Raw genomic sequence first — 23,596 nt, forward strand, 5'->3', positions numbered from 1 at the left:
GCTTTTGTTTACCTTGCAAGTGGTCCAGGTGTTTGTTTTGCAAAAAAAAAAAAAAAAAAAACTATGTACAGTTCTCTCCAGGCCTCTCAGAATTGTTCGTGGTTGATACTCCACTTTGCACCTATATAAAAAAAAATGCTACTACGGAAAAACAAAACCTTTTACGAAACCAAAATGGTGATAATAAATAGAAAACTTATAAAACGAAATTACATTGAAAACATTACGACGGAGACGAGATACGACAAAACCTTGATGAAGGTAAATGTAAATGGGGTCAGTTTATTTTTACACTCACTACTTTCCAGTTATTTATTTCTAAGAGGTTTTTGTTTATGGTAAACTCATCTATCTGTCTATCAACTCAACAGAAAGAACAGTCCATCTCTTTTGTATATAATCATATATGCTGATATTGTTATCTAATCTTTGTATCTATTCACTTGTGCTTACGTTTGTACATAAGTACCTCGCCCGTTGTTTTGTGCAGTTTATGAAGGTAAGTTATACAGAATAGGCTACAAGTATTCATGCATTTCATTCCTGTAGATCATCTCAATGTATATTTTGTCGTTATTTCATGATCAGTTCAAAATACATGTGATATCACGTAAGTCACGAATAATAAGCGAGTTAACTACAACTCTTTCTGTACACATTTAAACAGTTCACATCATACACCATATCTGTATTATTTACTATAGATTAATACTGTATTGTCCACAGAATGGGTCGCAATGTCTCTTCATGTGGGCTGTATTTCCCCTGTCTGGAAATTTAACGGGTAGGCCTACAGAAAATTTCCTCTCCAATTCCTTTATATAAACTGCAGTTTGTCCTGTTTTGTTAGTTGCTATTAGTATACGACTTTACCTATTAGCTCATGTAATGAGTAACTTTGTGATATTTTACAGGGATTATTTGTAAAAATTATGATAGACTTTCTCTTGTAAAATATTCTTTTTTTATTAGGGTTTTAATCATTACCGACAGATGGCAGTATCTTTCAGCGCCAGATCGCTTGTTGGGGAGGTTCTATCATTCTATGCTCAATTAAGAGGAAGCCATAACAAAAATACTATTTTTATGTAATGATTTTGGTGACCTGATAACGTGTTCGACTTATGTGCGTTGACTGTTGTTTATGAAGGCCAAGGTATGATTTTATATCTTTTTCTTTTTTTTTTGCATTTTTTTTAGGAAACTACAATAATTTGACATTCCTCCCATTATGTCAATTAATGACTCCATACTTCCTCCAAGTTGAGTGTTTTGCGCTGAAAGGTTTAATTTTAAAGAATTAATTATTTAGTGCTTGTATTCTGAATATTTTTCTGAAGTTCTTGGTCATGCCAAAACACAATAAAAGCAATTTGAGAATTTTTAGTGATAAATTTGTAAGTTTCCGTTAGTGGCATGTTGCTGATACCTGCACAGGAAGCAAGGTACGTGTAACCTTTGTTGTGAAATTGCCAAGAAATGTTTTTTTTTTTTTGTAACCAATGCTGGTTATTCCATGAATTTGTATTTTTTGTTTGATAATCGTTGGTTAGTTTGGCTTGATGTGAAGCAATGTTCGTGATATTGTGTTTTGCTTTAAGTAGGCGTTTCCATAGGCCTAGGCTTGTAGTGGTTTCATGTGAGTTGTACACCTAGCATATTTAAACGCACTTTGGAAATGTTATAGTAATAATACTAAAGTCTCAAGTAACCGAATTCTATTTAGAAATTATAAATGAGTTATGTGGAAATGCCTAACGCCATCGAAATGGCATAGGCCTAGCCTTAGCATACTATAGGTTGTCAGTTGTTTAACCGTTCATCTTGTTTATGAAACCTTGATCCTCGTTTTTGCGTCCATATTTATTGCATTTGCTGCTATTTAATGTCATAATGCTGCTTGATTTCAGTAAAGAATCGCCTGGTTTACAGGAGAAAATACAATAGCCATAGCAAAGATGCCTTTGATTTCAAGGAAGTGATACATCTTTTGTCAGTTGTAATAGTTTTCGTAGGTATGCCTATTAGTTAATTCATTAGTTACTTATTACACTCCCAAATGAAAAACTGAAGCATTATCTTCTTGAATTGTTATATTATGGTAGCCTAGTAGAGTATCTGTTAGCCTCCAAGCTTTAAGATAACGTATGCTGATAATAATTAAGCAATAGGCCTATGTGTTATAAGGCACACTGGTAATAATTAAGCAGTAGGCCTATGTAGGGTAGGCTACATGCCAAGAAGTGACAGGGGTGGAAAGCATGTTTTAACAGATCATATAAGGACACCTGTAAAGATGCTTGTTGCATGAGGAAGGTTATTAATGCAGCGGCTGAAAAAAAAACTATGCATTATTTCAGAAGAGTAGGCCAGACTGGGGTAGGCTACTTAGGATTAGGTTAGGCTATTCCAAAGCAGCCAAGGTCACATGGCCAGGACAAATTCATTGATTTTCATCATGGCTCTGCTGTCATTTTGATTTGTAAGTCTTAAGGAGCGTGCCAACCACCGAATTTTGAGGGATTATCGAACTTTAGTTATTAACAGTTTTCAACTGTTTTATATATAAATACTCATAAACATCCCTGAGCGTTAATGATAACATTTTTTTTTAGATTGGTTTTTGACATTTTTGCTCATTGCTTGTATGGTACTGTGAACCACAAATTGTAAAAAAAAAAAAAAAAAAAAAAATACTTGCTGTTGGGGAAAACCATTTTTAGTGCAACTTTTTGTTTATATTTTTGAAAAGTGATGTCATGATTTTTTTCAATGTAGAGGTTGATTTTATAAATTTCCACACAAGAGAATTTTCATTATTAGTCGTAGAATAAGTGGTAAAAATTTGAACAAATCCCTCTATTCATAAGATAGAAACAGTCACTTACTTTATAGTAATGGGGCCTTATGGTGTAGGCTTACCCCTTAAGGCTGTTTGTAGGATTTGGGAGGGTAATAACATTATTCAAATGACAATTTTGGGTAATAAATATCTTCTGACATTTAGGGTAACCTTTTTCCCATTTGTTGCCCTAAATGAACGTTAAAACAATTAAGGCAAAAAGGCATAAAACAATTGAATTAAGGCAAAAAGGCAAGAACTATGATAACATGTCATATGTCTTACAGATGGGATGGTTGATTGTTGCAAAAGCCATGCATTTGCCTTAGCCTAGTTAGTATGTAGGCTAACCTTCCCTGATCTAGTGAGGGTGTGTTGATTTACCACAATCCACTACAGCATAACACCTCCCACACAGTCTGCCACTTATTGGGTTACTATTGTTTAATGCCAGATGTAGTCCCACAATCCAAGGTTACTCAAAGCTAAAGACTAGAAATTATACCAAAGAAAATTGTACAGTCTATGAAACCACTGCGTATGACAATCAAAGTACAATAAACTTATATATTTACAAAAGTGGAATTCTTGTCTCTGTGTGTCAGTGTTAGGCAATGGCATTTAATAGAAATACTGTATCTGTAAAATTGTGACCAAAATACTTAGCAGAGTGAGATAGATTTGTGCTGGTTTAAGCCATTTACTCAGCAAGAAATATAAATTGTGATGTTTCATAGGAAAAAATTTGATAGCATGTATGGTTGAAATCAGTAGACATTGGCAAATACTTGCAGCACATCAAGTACATTTGCTGGTCTTTTATGCTTGGATATGGGTCATGGAAGCTCCATCATCATAAATGTTTTATGTAAAATAAATTTTTTCCATTCTTCTCTGTGATGTGTTCTTATTGCCTAGACTCACATCATGTGTAGGTCTTCATCTCTCCTCCTCATCAATGATTTCTTGGTATTCCTATAAGTTATTATCCTAGTACTGCCATATCTATCGCTTTTTTTGACCAGCTGTTCCTCATCATATGTCCAGAGCATCTCAGTCCTTGAGATCTTTGTCTTTATCAGCCTCTTGTTCTTAACATTGCATTGTTGCACATTCCAAAATAAATTTCGCTGTCAGTGCCAAAGTTCTTGCAGGATAGAGCTGTACAAGCCTATATATCATTGGTAATTCTTTGGTCTCTCAACTAATGGGATCATTTTATATACCAGCAGTGTAGCCATCTTTCTACATTTCATCCATTCTCTCTAAATTTCTTCACATTCATAGTGTGGCCCCAAGGCAACAGAAAAAACTCTACAACTAAAACTTGCATTGTTGGGCTCCAGTGAATTGGGTAACTGCTTGAATGATAGTACTGTACAGTAATAAAAAAAATTATGCTCAGTACATCAGAGTTCTTTTCAGAATAATGCACTGTAATTCTTGTGTATGTTAAGGTTGAACTAATTAACAAATTTACTGCAGTACTGTAGTTAACATTCATATGTTGTAGTCACCTTTATCCACCTTAGATGGTTGTATGTTGGTGTTCTGTAGCTTAAGAGATTTAGTACAGCTGTTGAGGACTACTGCAGGCAGCAAGACCTCTCCTGGATAGTCTTTGTCTGTCCAGGCAGAGCTATGTTGCAGTTTGATGGTACCTCAGCATGTAAAGATGACAAAGAAGAGTGCCTCAACCAGAAGAGCCAGTAGCTTGGAGTGCTACTCAGCTTGTGGCCAAAGACGAACCTCCAGGGTCATCTTGATCCCAGGTTGGTCAAAACTTAGTTGATCACTGTGAATCAGGCTGAATGGAGGAAAGGCACAGACATCCAGATGGTCCCATTGGTGCTGGAAGGCATCCTCCAGAGCAGCCCAGTAGTTGGGAATATACCAGGAGCTTCTTGTTTAGCTGTGTGATGAAAAGGTTGATCACATGCATTATCCAAAGCTCAAACAGCCCCTTTGCCATGCAGTGATCTAAAGACTTCTCATTCCCAATGGCTTGCCCACGGTGACTGAGCTGTCTGCCACAAAATATACCTAAGTGATGGCTTGACAGCTGACAGATGGAAAAGGAGAATATCCACCCACTTTTTGTTGATGTATGCCACTGCAGTTGTGTTGTTGCTTTTTATGCTATTGGATGTATCACTCAAACTTTAACACTTGTAAAGCCAGCAGTATTGCTCTTATGTCTAAGATATTGATGTGTAGTTGAAGCTGATTTTCCCGTACATAGTAAGTGACTAGACTCTCCAAGTGTTCTCCCCACCCCATCATTGACACATCCGACAACAACAGTATCTCTGGAGACGGGGAGTTCAGCTGAACTCCCACAAGGAGGTATCTGCTGCTGGCAAGACTGTTCCTTATTTCCTGGCTGAAGGGACACAGGATGAGAGGGAGGATCAGGGGGGGCCAACAAGTTGCTTGAGGCATCTCCAAAACTAGTGCTGGTATAGGTGCCCATCTGGAACAAAGTCCTCCAAGGATGAAAAGTTTCACCAAGGAAGATCAGGGATCACATGCATGTTCAGGGACCTCCAAGTCAACTCTGCCTACGCTGTCACCTCTCGTCAGCAAAGGAATATGCCCATGCAAAGCCTTATGGGACTCTTTATGAGAAGCCTTCTTTCTGTGAGAGGAAGAAAGGGCAGAAGAAGACTAGGAGGAACAGCTTGGTGATAAGGTGGAGAAGGAAGAAGAATCACCTTCCACTCCTTCACCATACTCTGACCATGAGTCTCACTCTTCTTTCCAACATTGCTCAGGACAAGATCAAGGTAGACTGCAGTTGAATTACAAGAGTACCAGAAACAGGTGAAGAAACCACCTCACCAACTGGAGGGTTGAGCAAGTTTACCATGCAAGAAGAAGCAGTAGAAGACCCCTTTGTGGACTGGAAAAAACGAAGGGTCACCTGGGATATTCAGGGTAGGCTGCACCTTCTTTAGCTACTCAAAAAAAAACTTGGGTATACCAGGAGCAACCAACATCACAGACATAGGCAGTGGACATTACACAGGCACATGAAACCCACTGGGATGGACCCACACATGCACTGGGGCTGCCACAACTGGATAGCACTGACTGGTAAACCTATCAATGCACATGCTTGCATCAACTCTACTGTACTCTACTCCCACCCCATACTGGTAAGCTGGCCCCCCTCCAAAAAAAAAAAAAAAGCAGCGAGCTCTTTGTCATCTCATACTTCTTCCCTTAGTGCTTCCACTGCAAAAGATACCAGCCAGCACACTCCTAGTTGGGAAGGTCAATACTTTAACACACACAAGTTAGGGGAGACTAGGCAAGAGGTTTGCACCAGACAGCAGCTAAAGAAAAAGTGCTGGAGCCGGGATAACCATCTGTACAGTCTCTTGTTTGTATTCTCAGCAACAAACACATTGTTTTGCTTTTACTAACATGGCAGTTAAACCTTGGTGAACAGAATTAAGTACTGACAGAATATCAAATTGAAGGCTCTGTAGCATAGCTAATCTTGTCTCTGTAGACAATTAACAGCATTAGTGGTCGAAAGGTGATTTGTCGGTACAAAGAGGGAATGGAAGCCTATGTTAAAATCCTGCAATTTTTTGACATAGAATGCAATGAAATTTGTACTAGAATAAACAGACATATATACAAACCAATATTCAAGCACACAAATAGCAAAGACGAATGTCTTTGCAAGCAAATACCTTATCATGTAGCCGAGATAACATCGTATCGAAAAGACCTCACAGATAAGAGTAAATGAAGTGAGCGTCATTTTAGTTGCTCTATCAGTTGCTAGGCCATGCCTGTCATATGAGAGTTGAAGTATTGTAACAGATTGGTGCAGTGAAACTGCCAAATACTGTAATGTTAATACAGTATACAACAGTCAGATATTGCATTACAGTATTTTCAAAATTAATATTTTTTGCATCTTGCTTTTTTGTACATAACAGTATCAGCTGAATACTACTTGTAATGGAAACCAAATAAAAAATCTACAAAAATGACGTGAGAAAAAAAAAGCTGGAAAGAAAATACTGTATTGTAATAATTAGGATAGTTTGTATTCTGTAAAGGATAGTTCTGTTAAGATACATGTAGTACTTTGATGCAGTTTATACACTATCACACCACTATGCAACGTTTTGGATTTCACCAAAGGTAAAGGGAGTGAACAAATTTATAGTGCTTATTTTCCAGTAGAAAAAGTTTATTAATAGACAAACCTGTGTAGGAGCATTTTTTGGAAGTGTCATGTCTCCACAAAATTTTTGTAAATGACATAAAACTGATCCTCAGATAGAGAAGTGTGGACAGTGTGTTCATCCTTTTAAAAGTGAGAAATGGATAATGACAAGTTGGTGGAGTTTATAGATTCATTTGTCACAAGAAACCTCCGTTGATATCAAAGTAGAAAAAGTGAAAATTAGCTTTTCCCCTTTATTATGTTTTGTAACAAAAGTTTCTAGGTTTTCAGACGCAAATACTGTACTGTACTTGGTAAAGCAATGCAGACACTCTCACTTAAGTACATGGAAGACTAGACAAAGGAGCAGATTAGGCTTATATAAAGTCATGTTCTCAAATTAGGGCATCCGTCATGGTTCATAAGTGCTGCCTTTGAAAATCTTGGTATATTTAATTTTCTGAGTAATTCCCTTAGAAGTATGTTTGTACAGTAAATGTAAAAGATTCTTGTGTGATGCTTCTACCCCTTGCATCTGGGTTGTAGAATGTAAAAAATTTCAATTTGCCATTATTCAAGAGAAACTGACTGGAGTTTAGGAAAACATCTCTGTGCTTAGAAAGACTGTATTTGTTCCTGTGGAAATGTAAACCACCTTATATGTTAGACTATTCTGCAACATGAGCTGGAATCAGTTGTTGAAACTTGGTAACAAGTGGATGTGCAGGTGAAACTCCCACTCACAGTCACCAAGCCCATTGTCTTCAGTCACGGTCAAGTAAGATATCTCGCTACGGTCTGACTGATCAAGTTAAAACTCCTTTCATCCTTTTTAATGTATGTACTGTATGGTGTTTTTCATTTTATTCAACATGGTTTTGATCAAGAAAAGTGAAATGCATAAGGTGTGAAGGAATTAAGCAGGTTTTTTACTGACTTATGTCCTTGGCCGCACAATGTATCCAGTTTTGTTGTTCTGCATTGGTGCCAGTAGTAGGTTGGCTGGTCTTCTTTGCAGTGGAGAGGTTCAGCAACAGTGGGAGGAGGCTGAAAGATGTTTGCCATTTTCTTCCAAGGGGATTATTCAACCTTTGATACCACCAAACCTTTTTGTCTCCTTCCTCCAGTAGCATCTCCCTTACTCTTTCAGTACCTTCTGCTCTTGCAAGGGTTTGCTTGCATGGTATTCCATGCATTCCATCACCTGTAGGTGTGACTGTCTGGTGTTGATACAGGGTTCTGTGTATGTGCTCATAAGCTAATCTCTTCCCATTTACTTCCAGAACATGAGGACTGTCCCAGACACTTCCCTTGTTTGTGCCTCTGCCAAGGTATGAAGAGAAGAGTCTGATGCAGCTTCTTGTGTCAATAAGTCTTGTACTCATAACTGAGGAGTCTAAGACTTGTGGATGGAGCAAGGTGAAAGAACACAAGTGCATATCATCCTCTTCCTCCTCCTCCTTGTCAACCCCTTCCTTCTTTTCCTCCACACTTGCCTCTTCTTCCTTCTGTGGGAAGAAGTGGCAGTCTCAGAGACCCTCTCACAAGGAGTTATGATGTAAGTCGAGTAATTTCCTCTCATTTTTGGTGGTTGGTGAGAGCATTTTCTCAGATGTGGGTGGGGTGTTATTTTATGTAAGGGTAACACGTGGTTCTCTTAGCGTGTTCTGGAACCGGTGTCTTCCTGTTTACCTAATGAAACACAGTCTGTCTCAGGCTCTTTATATTTTCGTGTCTGCTGATGTACATAGAGAAGTCAGAGCTACCTTCCTACTCAGCTTGTGTATGATCCCTGGATTGTAAAACTAAGGTATACTTAACGTTTAGCCTGGATTGGGAGCATGCTGATGGGAGGTTCACGTGCAACAGGTCACTGCTGTACAATACCCCTGGGTATTATGTCAGTCTGTATGTATGTACGTGAGCATGTGAATCTTCAGGTGCTGCTTGGTTCATCCATAACCCTCGAGGTACATGAACACAACTGCATTACAATGCTGCTGAGGATTGTGCGAGCTGCGTGCAGATCATGCAGACAATCTGGATGATCTTAGTTCATCCAGGACTCTTGATGTGTATGCATGATAGGACAATTAAGCACTCATGTGTAATGTCTAATTCAGTTTCAATTGATCATGCATGTGTGTATGAATGTGGATGGCAATTTCAAGTGATTATGAGCCAACCTAGACTCGTTCTCTTATAAAAGTCTATGGGAATTTCTATTATAATTTCATGTGGTTCAGACAGTCTCAAATTGTTATTCAGTGATTAGTAATGCTATGCCTGATTGTTTGTGTTCACTGTTCAAGAATGCTCACCAGGGGAATCAGCTAAAGGACCTGAGGGTTCTCCTCCTTTAGACCACCTGAGGGAGCTGGATGATCTCTGGGAAGTAACCACTGCCTTTTCGTCAAACCATGTCACTGGTAGAGGCAAAGCAGTAGCTTTGATTGCTGAGGTAGCTGCTTGATTGTGGTGTCTTGGACCAGGATATAAATCCAGTGTACTGTCCAACAGATCAAGCAAGCTACTTTCCCACCATTGACACACCAGCGGAAGTTCTGCAAAAGTGGAGATTAATATTTCAGATGGTGACCACCCTATAGCCCGAAGGCCCGATAGTCCGATAGTCCGAAAGTCAGCAGGCCCGATAGTCCGAAGGTCCGATAGTCCGACGGACTGTAATCAGCCCCCCACCCCTCCATAGCTAATGCGGCAAAATTGTAACCAGTAAACACCCATAAAAATACCAACATAACGTACCCTAGGGGTGTTTACTGGTTACAATTTTGCCGTATTAGCCATGGAGGCGGGGATTAATCAGGCGGGGTTGGGGCGCTTGCCTCGGAATGCCGGCTTAGACCTACGACTATCGGGCCTTCGGACTATCGGGCCTTCGGACTATCGGGCCTTCGGACTAACGGACTGTAATCGTTCAGATGTTAGCATACTTAGTCCACCAAGCAATCTGTCTTCCTTAAATCTTCTGGAGCAGCAAAGGGAACTGCAGCCATGCCTTTTGGGGTGGCCATGCTTTCTGTGTCCAGTGTTAGAGGGGATTCCCTTTATGTAACCAAGGCAAGGTATCCAGACTTCTTCCTCAAGGGAAGTAAGGGGAAGAAGGGAAGAAGACACTGAGTTGGTAGTCCCCCTCTCCATCAGCCACTTTGCCTTTGGGAAAAGTGGCAGACATGGAGTGGGGTTCTTGGTGGTCTGTGTCCTTCAGGATGTTATTCAGAACAGATTGGTCACTACTTTATTACGTGGGGAAAGGCTTATTGAGCTGCAGTGAATGTTAGCAATATACTTGCTTGCCACATGGGTACAGGAAGTTCATGGTGTTCTGCTCTTCAGTTCCAGACTCCAGGTTGGAAAATGCCTCCCAGCAGCCCCTGGGATATTTGGATGTCTTTGGCATTCTTTCTGTCAGTCTGGTGTGCTGAGTGATCACCCACCATTTGTCACTCAGGGTCTCAAGGAGCCCAGGTAAATCCCTGTTGGTCCTGTTCTGAATGGTATCCCAATGTGCTAGCTCTTTTGGTCAAGGCACCCAGAGATACCTTTTAGTCCACTCCTTTCTGTTAGCAATTGTTGAAGTAGCCTCATCTGTCATGTACCAGGAGCTGGACCATCTTCCCCCACTTGGTGTCGTAGACTATGTGTTTATGCGGTTACTCTGTGGTTAGAGTTACTTCACAGCAGATTGTGGTGATAAAATCTACAGAAGTTAAGAATTTTACAAGTAAAATGAAGAATGGCAAAGAACCAGGTCCATCAGAAGTGCAAATTGAAATGTTGGCGGTATGTGGTGCACATGGGGAGGAATGAATACGGGTACTTCCCCGGTTACGATGTTTCATTTTACGATAAATTGAGTTTGTGATGGGGTTAGCAGTTCCGATGGTTTCAAAATTATTATTCAATACCGATACGACAATATTTTGAAAATATTTTTTAATTTTGTGCGCGACAGGCACAGGTAGCAGCGTACGGTGTATGATATGTTGGCCCGAGAGGCTGGGATGTGGGTATCTCTCGCCCTGAACTAGACCTCACCCGTGCTCGCCGTCTGCAAAGTCAAATTTTGTGTGTTTGACTACATGTGTGAACTGTTTAAACTCAAATTAGTGTATATCAGTATGTCTGCCAAACACTCAAGTGAGTCTCCTGTTGGTAGTGCCAAGAAGACGAGGCACTCCTTTACTGTACTTTAGAGTAGAAAAATGAAAATAATCACCCAGCATGCCGCAGGAAAGGCAGTCATGGTGATCGCTCGTGACGAGCATCTATCACAGTGAATGGTATCCACCATTAAGGACAAGCATATGCCACTTAGCCTCTTGACCATTCAAACAGAGGTGTGCATGCTTATTGAGAAACTAAAAAAAAAAAAATATGATGTTACCCGTAACAAAGATTTTGCAACAAGTTCTGGATGGTTTCATCGTTTCAGAAACTGCCATAATTTTCGTAGTGTGAAAATTAGTGGTGAAACAAGAAGCTAAATTTGATGCCATAAGATTGATGTTGAGCTGCTAAATTTAAGATGCTTCGTGCTCAATAAGATTGATGTTTATTTCCTCTCACAAAAAAGATCAAACAGCTTGGGGAGAACGTAACAGGTTCCACAGTTCTTTTTTATAATTCCCAGTTCAGTCAAAAATTCACAATAACGGTACAAACAAGCAATTGGTACATCAATTTACAACTTCAATATAAAAATTGAAACTGAAAAGAACGGGCAGGACAGGGAATGGGGAACTTCAAAAGGCGTCACCCTCATAAAGGGAATTGTTTTACAACACAAACACATATATACCTGATCCACAATTGTCAGTGGTCTCAATAAATCTACTTAAATTTTCATAAAATGTAAACAAACAAGCGTTCTTTTAGACGCGAAACGTACATTTTAACAAACGTAAACACAAGATCGAGACAAAAAAAAATACATTTAAGGAAGCAGATGCCTCAGTGGTCTTACATTCATAAAGAAGCAACAACGAAGCCCGAGTTTAAGGCATACTGTACAAAGATCGATTGATTCTTCTGCTTGGAGGAAATGTGCCAGGGTATACACTCAAGCCATTCATGATTTATCACTCAGCAAATGCAAGGGCATTAGCAAGAATCAGCAAACATACGCTTCCTCTGCATTACTGGCATAGAAAGAAAGCATGGATGACTGCACAGCTATTTGAAGACTGGTTTGTGCATTGCTTTATTCCAGAAGTGAAAGATTGTTGTAGGGAAAACAACATCCCTTTCAAAATTCTCCTGATTCTTGACAATGCTCCCGGCCACCCTCAGCTCATCGGTGATATTAACGAGAACGTAAAAGTTGTGTTTCCACTACCAAACACAACTTCTCTCGTACAACCAATGGATCAGGGCGCTGTGGCTACGTTCAAGACCTATTATCTTTGAAACATGTTTGTTCAGGCTGTTCAGGCTATGGATAACGAGGAGAAAAAGCTGAGAACATTCTGGAAGGAATTCAGTGTTCTGAATGCCATTATGAACATTGGAAAGGCATGGAAGGAGGTAAAGAAAGTTTATATGAATGGGATTTGGGAAAATGTGCTAAAAGTGTATGTGAACTCATTTAAAAGTTTCAGTAAGGATAAAGAAGTTGTGAAAATTAATAAAAAGATCTTGACACTTGGGAGAAGTTTAGATTTAGAAATTGAAGAGGAAGATATCCAAGAACTCATAGATGTGCAAGATGTAGCGCAAACGGCTGAAGATTTAATTGCACTTGCAGAAGAGAGAAAAAGAGCAGAAGAGGAAGAAGAAATTGAAGAAGAGCCAGAGCAAAAGTTTACAACAAAAAACTGGCAGATGCATTTGCCTTAACTGGCAGTGCGATGAATCTTTTTAGTCAAATGGATGTGAACATGGAATGATTTGCTAAAGTTGAGAGAGGACTTCAAGATTCTATTGCATGTTACTGAGTCATTTATGAAGAACAAAAAAAAAAACAATGGACGGTTCTGGCTTACGACGTCGCAGCTTTTCAAATATATTCATCAGAAATTATTTGGATGTTCCTCGACGATCCGACGGAAGAAATATGGCCCCAAAACGGCAGAATAATCATAATTTGAAGGTTTTTGATGTAAACTCAATAACAAAGAAAATTTAAGGTTTTCTTATGATTTTGACGATTTTCGACGTGCCATTTTGACTTCCCCGTCGTAAACACCTTCCACCCAGTGCCATTGAGACACCTTCAACCCTCTACATCTCGTGACAGCTCTTTCCTCAGAATCCTACCCCCTGTAACACCTGAACTAACACCCAAAGAATACCAGCTGAAGAGGAGGTAGTTGATGATCCTGCTGCTTTATCATCCTCCTCTTTTTCCGATTTTTAGTTAGTATACGCAACCGTCAACAGCCTGACACTGCTCAAGTACGCTGATGAAGGACTGAATTTTGGTGAGTGCTACTGTACTGTATTTAGGATGTACTGTAAGCCAGAATGGAGGATGTGAAGCTGAGGTTGAAGGCAGGATAAAAGCAGCTTGGGGGATAAGGAGGAAGGTAGCAGAGGTAGTGTGTGTGTGTGTGTGTGACAAAATATCATTCTAAAATAATGATCTGTTGTACTGTAATGAGACCAGTGATGATGTAAATAAAGATCTAAAGTTCTGTAATTAGACTAGTGATGATGTATGGTTCAGAAACATGGGCATTAAGAAGGAAAGAGGAATGGAGATGGGGATGCTGAGGTGGATTTTGAAGATTTTGTTGTTTTAGGGACTGGCAGAGAAATTAAAAGTGCTGGAGATGTATAGATTACTGTCTGATAAAAGAGTCAAGATTGAGGTGGCTTGGGCATGTGATAAAGATGAATGAGGATGGAGTGAAGATTGCTTGGGTGAAATCTGTGAGGGGTAGAATGGTGAGAGGAAGGCACAGGATGGGATGGTGTGATGAAGTGAGGGAAGATTTGGAGAAAGGAGTTTACGAGAAAAATATAATTTCAGTAGAAATAGCTGGAGAAGACACATCAAGGGAGCCAACCCCTTATCTTAGGGATAGCAGTGGCAATGAAGAAGAAAGAAGATGGTGATTTGAACTGTGGTGCCTGAAAATTCTAATGGAAAGGATGATCAGCAAAGATGTCCTGGACATGAAGTGTGTTTTAAGCTCATATTGCTTAAGACAGTCAGCCTTCATTCTGTTTGGCTTGCACAAGTCAGGAATTCATACATACTTTCAGTTCTGTCCAGTGTGTTTCCTGTTCACTTGCCAATGAAAGAAGTATGGCTCAAAGGATAAAAAACAAAGATACCATTGATTTCTTCCAAGCAGTGTGTAGCTGGTATCTCCTCTTCCCTGCTTTATGCCTTCCATGGACCTACTGCATCCACTGGGACAGTGTCTGCCTGTTCTCCCCTTGCTTGGCTGGCGGAGGGTGTGTGTAGACCAGATGACAACCTGGCTCTTTCTGTATGATGCTGTTGCTGGTATGCATGCATCTTCACCAACCTTGCTTCAGTCCCATTTTCACCGACCTCTGTTAATACTACGCCAAGACTTCCCCAGGAAATGAGCTCTTGGCGGCGTTGTATCCTTCTGTTGGCATTCAGGGAGAGCCTTTGTGAAACATTTGTCTTCAGCCCAGATCAGTCTTAGTGAGTCTCATAGCAGGACAGTCTATATCGGTTCAAAGCACTTTGCATTGGACTATCAACACATGTTCACCAGTGTTTGTGCATGTATTTTGGCTCTCATTTGGGATCTGGCTGTACGGTATTTCAACAATTTGCTGATTCTGGTGTCTTCTGAGAAGCAGTTGTTCTGGGATCAGGATTAACTTTCTTCTTTAACATGACCTTGGGACTGTGAAAAACTGGGCCAAGTCATATCTTACCCAAGCGACAGTTGAAGTACTGGGCATGTTGTTCAGCACAGTGATCAGTTGAAGAGGGAAGTGAGGGAGGATCATATGTGATGGTTAAACAACAAGAACCCCCTTGTGAGGGCTTTACATAATTCCTTTCCACCAGTGATGCTTGTATTCTTGAATGTGCTAAAGGAAGTGGGGTGCACACCTGAGTGTCTTATTCATCTTAGGCATGGGGACTTAGAGACGATTCTAAATTGCACATCAACGTTCATGAAATGGGTGCAGTGCTTCTGGCACTGGAAGCATTCTGTGACGCTTGGCCATGCTGATGAGTTATAGTACAACCATAGTGTTATATGTCAGCAAGAAAAAAAGATGTGGTATCCCTCTCCCCCTGCAATTAGCAAAGCGGGTGCACAGGACAGTTTGTTACACTGTTGGCCAGACACATCCTGGGCCACCAGATTTTATTAGCTGATCTTCTCAGTTGCCAAGGGCAGTTTGTAGGGATGTAGGGGTTCCTACACCCGCACATATTGGAAAGTTGCTTGAAGTTTGGGGATTGCTGGTTTTTTTTACACAGTTACAGGCGATCTGTTGCCAGTGCTGGACCCTGGGCTATATTGCAAGACTTCCACCATCTCCTTAAAGCAACTTTGACTTGTATGCTTCTACTTCATTCAGTGATCATTCGGTCTTAGAATGATCCTGGTGCCTACTTGCTGACCACAAACCCTGTGTTATCCCAGTCTGCTGGACCTTCTCATTTAGATACTGAGAACGCTATGGTTAGTGTTGTCTCTCCAGTCAACACTTTTCAACAGATCATGTAGTTTCTTGTCTATCTCGGCCCTTTCCTGGACCTCCCAGTATAAATGTTTGGACTCCTCTGCCTTGGTAGGGAAGTTCCCTTGCACTTGAGGAGCTTTGAACAGTTTTACATACTTTTTGACTCCTTGGAGTGGGATATGATACATCCCTCTTAATCTCACTTAGGTGCTGTACAAACCCTTGATGGAGACTATGGACAGAGGATATCACACAGTCTCTCCTACTTAGTGAGACATTTGGAGGATATGAATTCTTCTCATCTCCTTTCATTCCTAGTTTGTGGCAAAAATCCAGATACTTTCCCTTCAAGACTATAGTTGAGGACCAAAAAGAAATGATGTCCTGGCTGGTGCATGTTTTATAGTGCTATATACAATGTCCTCAATATCTCATGCCTTATGTTGGCATCTGTTCATTATTACTGGTAAACACAACTAAGAAGTATCAGTAACACTGTCCAGTTCTGCTTTTGGAAGGAGAAAGACTCAGTACTGTGGGCAATGACTCAAAATCTTGGGCATTGTGATGCTCCTACCATTCAAGAGGAGCTTCTCAGTGTCAGGGTACTGAGGTCAGGTGCTTGGCTTTTTCCCAAAACCATCTTTACTCTTTCTTCCTAATTGACATCACCCACAAGTCCTTGGATACAATCTCCTTAGAATCTGTGGTGGCAGCTGAACACGTGTTATAGCCTGAGCCCCACTGAGACAGACCAGTTTCTCACCTAAGGTACATGTAGACTTAGGCCTTATGGTTGCCAGATTTGAACAAAAATTGTCTGCCCCTCTTTCTGCTGAGATATTAAAAAACTCCTATTTTCAGAAAGTGACGGCACTGTGTACTGAGCCACAACATACTGTATTTCATTAAAAATATTTTTGCTCTGACACATTTCGAGTACCACCCAACCTGATTGCCTTTCAATTGTCCACTTTTTGTGTGCCTTGCATGGACCACTGTATTCGTGATAAAAATTCCCATTTCCTCTCATGGCCTAACGGGCCCTTATTCTGTTAGTTAGGGTGTTTGCTGCATCCGTACTTATTTTTCTGTGATGTAATTGCAGTGCCATATGCAAAATCTGACAGCATAGCAGTGTTGCTGAATGCTTGAAGATTTCTTTGGAAGAAATGAAGACTTGATTAGAAGTACAGGCAGTCCCCGGTTCATGATGGGTCTGGCTTACGACGTTTCGAGGTTACAACGCTTTTCAAATATATTCGTCAGAAATTATTTCCCGGTTTACGACGCATGTTCCAGGGTTACGACACGTCGTACGCCGATCTGACGGAAGAAATATGGCTCCAAAATGGCAGAATAATAAAAATTTGGAGGTTTTTATGAAAAACTCAGTAAAAATGCAGTTTACATCGTTTTCAATACAGTACACCCAAAGCATTAAAAGTAAGGTTTTCTTAGTATTTTTGGCGATTTTTTGGTTTACGATGACTTTCGGTTTATGACACGGCGTAAAAACGGAAACGCCGTCATAAACCGGGGACTGCTTGTATAAAGAGAATATTATGGACTATTCCAGCCCTAGGAGAGCTGTTAACCAGCTCAGTGGTCTGGTTAAACTAAGATATACTTAACTTTTTTCACACTGTAAAAATAGGCAATTTATTATTCATAAAATGCAGATGGATCATAAATTGTTTATGGGGATACTTTCAGTATGCATAGTTTAGCATATGCAGAAGGCAATTGAGGTTCTTTGCAGTGTCACTTTTTTTTAACCTTTCATTCCTTCTTGGTTTGTTTTTAACTGGCTATCCAGCTTCTTTAACTTTGCCTTACTCCAGTTTCCACCATACTGTATTGGAATAAATTCTTTGGGCAAGAATAATAAGTGGATGAATGAAAGGCAGTCAGGTTGGGTGGTGCACAAGATGCGTTTGTTAAAACTAATATTTTTAATGAAGTATGTTGTGGCTCAGTAAGCATTGATATCACTATCTAAAAACTTTTTTTTTTTTTTTTTTTTTTTTAGGTACTACTTTTCGGGGATGAAACGAGGAAAAATATTAAAGATTTGGGGACTGAATTCCCCCCTCCACACTTTTTGGATGAAAACAAAAAAAATGTCAATTAAGGATGGGTGAAGAACTGATGACATAGCCTCATATGTTTGTGAGGAGCTCATCATCCACTTGGAAAGATCTGTAATATTTCAGATCAAGCCCTGTCTAAAGCTATTCAGCACCACTCACATACTTGGAGTTGCTAATTTCTTTCACAAACCCAAAGTTGGTTTGCCTTTGGAAATAATGGAGTACCAGATTCTACAGTAGTAAGGCAATGGGTCACATCTCCACGGTAATGCATATTAATCATATGTAGTGTATTAACAGTTTTTATTCCCAAAATTCTTATTTTCACCATTCTGGAATTTAAATAATAAAGTTCTCCACTATGCCAGCATGTATGCATGCATACCCAGGTCACTTTTTCATGAACCTGAGGTCAGTTACCAGTGGTATTTGCCTCGGCTTGCCCTTCTCTGTCCTTTGTCAGTACTTTCACTATCCATTTTCATGATATTTCTGAAATTGTTCTCACATTTCATTTCATTTCTTTCATAAATTTGTGTCATAGTGAATTGCAAAGCAGAGTTTACAGCCTTTTTTTTTTATTGGTGCTGTGATGCTAACTACCGTTGTTTTCTCAAGTATTTCATTGTTTTTGCCTTGTAAGGTAGTCTTTGATTTCATTTTGCTTCATTATTCAATTCTAAAATTAATTCTGTAACATCAAAGCATGTTTGGTTTTTATTTTGATCAGTGGTTTTAAATTGGCCAGTACCTTATTAGTTAGCAGTATGTCACATTGACATTTGCAAAACTTCCAGAAAACAATCTTTACCTAGTTATAACTTCAAACTTGATGATGCATATACTCTTTAGGGGATTCACATTGACTGAAGTTAGGTCATGTCAATTTCCTGGTAAACTGAGGGTTTATTTTGTTAACTTTTTATGCCTTAAATTTTATTTTACATTAAACATACACAATAAGGTAAAATAAAATTCTATTTAACACATTGTATTTTATTACAGATATAATATTAATACATCATTTATCAGGGGGATATAACTACAAAGCTGACATAAAAGCAAAGCATTTTGTTATCTTTTGCTATTATGTAATCATTCCCTGATAAGCACATGGAAAAAAGCATCTCCTTAATGACTTCTATAAAACATCCTATAATACAAAAATATTTACAAAATACAAATAAAATGTACAGAAGAAGTTACAGAAAATGTACATAAAGTGTTTCGTATCAACACTTCTTGGAGGCCCCACAAGTGTCTCTCAAAGTAGACATATGCAAGTGTACACAGTTACATATCACTTCCCATTAAGGGTTGGACTCATTCAAAATAAAAAGAACAAAAAAGCCATTTCTGCTCTAACCAAACAAAAGAAAGGGATTTAAACCTTTAATAAACAAATTTTGTCTGTTTCCTTCAAACGTGTCTGATAAAAACAAAATGTGCTTAAATTTTTTAAGTGGAATTTAAGTTTGTTCCTTATCTTTGGAACACAAATATAGAGAAAATGAAATCTGCTTATTCTCTGCTTGAATTGGTAAACACCTACAGTAATTTTCAATTTATAAAACTTGCCTTATCAATGTTCAGTTTACCCAAATAGTGATCCTACTAAAAACACTAAAGCACAACTAAGAAGGACAACAACAAACCACAACAAACTAAAGTCAGGAATTGAATAGCTATCAATTGAATACTTTCAATTTTTAAAAGCAGAAATGAGTAGCCTATACTAGTATTTTGGGTATCAAACCTAGATTTTTACTCTGAGCTAACGAGATCAGGGCATTTTTATTTATACAGTAATATGTTAGCGATCAATGAAAAACAAAGTCAGCTTCAAAATTTTTCATCAGTACTATGACAGGATTCTCTTTATTCTTCAACAAAGTGAATAAAATTAGTTAACATTTTCACAAAAAAACAAAAAAAAAAATGTAGAAAATCTACATAAGTATGGTACAGTCATTAAGAAACCCAAGTGCAAGTAAACAGGGAAGCAGCCCAAAGCGTGGGGGCATGCTTAGCATGAGTCCCTAAAAATTCAGAATGACTTTTGTTGAAATAGTTTCATATTGGACATTTGGGATCCCTTACTGCCAAGCACATAATAGACTAGACTAAGGGTGCCCCTGATTACAAGTAAAATTTCATGGATTGAAAGAAAAAGAAAGTCTACACTGAACAATTGTTAGTTGAGCTACATCATTTGATTTCATTGCAATAGTATAAAACGTAACTTGCAATCTAGTAATAAAAGTTTGTGACCTTTTATCACAGGTTTACAGAAGCTGTAAAATGTGAATGCAGTGGGCTCCATTGAAATCTTGTTTTATTATTGGCAGGACATATGTAGTTAAATTATCATTACTGGTAGCGGTTGGGCATAAGTGCAGATTATGCAAAACCACACACTGGCTGGAAATTAAGCAAATAGTGATTCACTATACATGACTTACTTTTGTTGCTTTATTTTCTCTTAACATGATTTCCCCATGTTTGACAGTTGCTATGTAATAGCAAGCATATGACTGTTTGTAGTCCATTAGTTACTCTCAATGCCATGGTTAAATGAGTCAAGCTGTCTATGATCAAAACCACTGAGTTATGGCAGGCCAAATTCTGTGCATAGTTTTGAGTCATGGCTGGTCCTGAGTAAATCATCATAGGTGGACGTGTCAAACATCTGCCAGCTTATCATCCACTTCAAATAGCATATGAATATTTTGAGGCAGACAAATCTATGGATAACACAAGCATTTTCTCTAAATCTAGTTAAAATATTACCCCTATACTTGCACTTCACAGAAGTACAAAAACAACACACTGCCATAAGGCTAGTGCGATCCTAGCCTTAGTTAAGGCAATGTTGTAAAAATGCTATACAAATCACGTTCCTTGAGACCTTTGGTCAATCATCGTACAAAGTTTATTGGAGAAACTTCCAAAAGTAGTAGCACTACAAACAAGGACTTAATGAATATAGTACACTGTTCTTTTCCATTGTAGTTCAAATGCCACAGCCAGTTATAAAATGCATAATAAAACTATAAAAAAGGAAATGCTTTCCATCCAATTTAAATGTAATATACAGTAGTTTCATTCATACACTATTCACACATTCACAATTAAAATAGTTCTTGAGAAGGCATATAGTACATAAAATGAAATCATTTCAAAAGCATTTTCTATACACTTGCACTGTGAATTTTAAAACATCCATCCTATCATATAACTTACTGACCATTATCAAAATTGTTCATTGTCCACCTCAAGAGTATTATACTACACAGTATTTATACATGAAAATAATGAGATACATTTTCTATTTGAGCAGGTTTATGTAAGACTATCTCTTTTTTTAAGTTTGATTTAAATAATCTTGCACAGACGATTGCATGCATCAGAGCCTGCATTTAGCCTACACAATTTTAGAGAAAAACGAGTAATCTGTATTACCTTATCAAAGCATACAGTACTCCTATAATTTTCACTGCACTGTCTACAGCTGGATAAAAATATATACATGACATAATAAAAGTAATAGTGGAACACGAGGATAGAGAAAACACCTCTATGCTAAATTAAAAATATTTGACAGGACAGCCTCTTCCTTATCCATCACGATTGTTTACTAGTATCTTAAAATCCCTTACAAAACTCCAATGTGGCAATGTAGCATATGCAAATGTAAACAGAACTCAACAATGTACTGTTGTGTGCTACTTGCATGCCAAGATTTGGTAATTCCACATTTCAGTGCACTAGGAATAAATTTACAATATTTTGTTCGAGTCTGAGAAGCAAAATGTCTAGCTTCAAATGATTCATGTAGTATGCTTATGCTTCTTTGTATAAAAACATACAACACTTGCTTTGTGAAATGTGTTATGGGTGTTATATGTAAACAGTAGGGAGTATATCTGTATTATGTATGTACAGTAAATATATATAAATTCATAAGCAGATATAAAAGTCTCTTTATACTATATGGAACATTACCACTAATCATAAAGAATGTTCAACAATTATTATAAAGATTCATTTCAATGTAAGAAGTAGGAACAAATCCCTCTTCAAATTCCCCTACTCTTCTCACTCTAGTCCAGCCATCACCTTGGTCTAATTCTATTATGCTCAGTTCTTCCCCTTCCGCCATGCTCATGCTTCCTTCACTGGTACCTGGAATACAAGAACTTTACTGAAGCTGTTGTCTTCAATAACTTACCATTATGCAAGATACACAAATTACAAGACCACTGAATTTCAGTAATTTGCATATTTGCTAATCAGTAATTTGCAATTTTGCTTATAGATGTCAACAACAAATACAGCAATATTGATTTGATCTTAGCTATGTACTGTCTAAAATAATGACCTCATTTTATACAAGTTTACAGAAAGAAAAACATACACCACATGAATTTAGTTACTGCCACAGATCCAATTTCTCAGTCATTCAGCAGGATCCGCACATTCATTTTTCATGCACAAGTATTATTAACAACATTAAAACAATAATACAACATAGTGTCAAATCTCAAAGTCATATCACTAGCAAAACAAGACTCCTGGGGTTACTTGAAGGTCTTAACATCACCTATTAATGGGCATATATATTCACCTAAATACAGTATGTTGGCAAAATTCACCCCATGGTCACTATCTTATCTTCTGTCTCACATTTGACAAAATCTGAAACACACTTTCTGTTTCTGTTATTTCCTAAGTATTTCGACTTCCCTTACTATACAAGGTAGGTTTAAAGCTACCTTCAGAGTTGAGTCCTATCCCTTTTCAGGTTATTTTATAATTTCTTCAATTCTGACTAGATACAAACATTAGGATGCCTGTTTAATTAGCATTTTCACTAAAGACAATATAGCCTATGTAAACTGTCATTCAAATTGGTCTACCACAGGGGTCAGCAACCTATGACACGCGTGCCAGACTTGGCACACGGAGTGCTTGTCTATGGCACGGCATTTGATTCGGAGGAGCAAAGAAAAAAATCCTAAAAAAAAATAAGAGAGAGAGAGAGAGAGAGAATGTGTATTGTGCATCATTACTTTTATCTTCATGGTTTATTTACTTTATGGTTTAAATTATCATATCTATCTATCTATATATTTATCTGTCTATCTTTTCTTTCCTATGATTCATTGAATTAAAACGACTGTTTCGTACCCAATATGAGGAGTACGTGAGTGCAACGAGATATAGATGAGTATGAGACCTGTTGGTACCGGTGTGCTCCCACCAGCCTTTCGCATCGGTCACAAAGCACTGTTGTTTCAGTGACTAGCCACCGTATGTAATATTCTTTTTATTTAATTGTCACCATGGCTACTGCGAAAAAAGTCATGCTTGATGTCCGATCATTTCAGTCATCGTGGACAAATGACTTTGGATTTATTCAGCAGAATGATCCTGCTGTGTGTGCTCTCTGATGCGAGAATGTCGTGTGCTGCACATCGAGTGTTAAACGACACTGAAACAAAACACGAGAGGACTTTCAAGGATATTGCTGACAAAGCTAAGGTGATTAAGAAAGCAGTATCCCGCTACGAGAAACAAAGTAATGTGTTCAAAAGCTTGAGTGTTGCAAAAACAATGAAACTGAAGCCAGGTACAAACTGGCTCTGTGTATTGCTAAGCATGGAAAGCCTTTTACTGATGGGGATTTTATAAAAGCAGCTTTCCTAAAGTGTGCTCTGAGGTGTTATTTGATGGCATATCAAACAAACACGTTATCATCTCAAGGATAAAAGACATGCCTGTCTCAGCTAGAACCGTGGAGACATATTTCTGAAATGGCTG

The 23,596-nt window shown here is 38.5% G+C and overlaps 1 protein-coding gene and 1 long non-coding RNA gene across 18 annotated transcripts in view; one reads left to right on the forward strand and one right to left on the reverse strand.

Annotated features, from left to right (window-relative positions):
* Positions 1 to 1,001: 1,001 nt before the first annotated feature.
* On the forward strand, positions 1,002 to 19,164 carry LOC136826988 (uncharacterized). Its single transcript, XR_010849772.1, has 2 exons — positions 1,002 to 1,156; positions 17,713 to 19,164. It is a non-coding gene; the product is annotated as an uncharacterized lncRNA (long non-coding RNA).
* The window catches only part of Cip4 (formin-binding protein 1-like Cip4), a 384,908-nt gene continuing 380,065 nt past the window's right edge, over positions 18,754 to 23,596 (reverse strand). For all 17 annotated transcript variants that reach the window (XM_067084635.1, XM_067084633.1, XM_067084627.1 and 14 more), the window contains one exon: positions 18,754 to 21,958. In XM_067084635.1, the coding sequence (XP_066940736.1) occupies positions 21,798 to 21,958 (161 nt within the window). In that variant the 3' untranslated portion in view covers positions 18,754 to 21,797. The remainder of the gene's footprint in view (positions 21,959 to 23,596) is intronic.

This window comes from Macrobrachium rosenbergii, chromosome 41 (genome assembly GCF_040412425.1).
Source record: "Macrobrachium rosenbergii isolate ZJJX-2024 chromosome 41, ASM4041242v1, whole genome shotgun sequence".
Classification (NCBI taxonomy): domain Eukaryota; kingdom Metazoa; phylum Arthropoda; class Malacostraca; order Decapoda; family Palaemonidae; genus Macrobrachium; species Macrobrachium rosenbergii.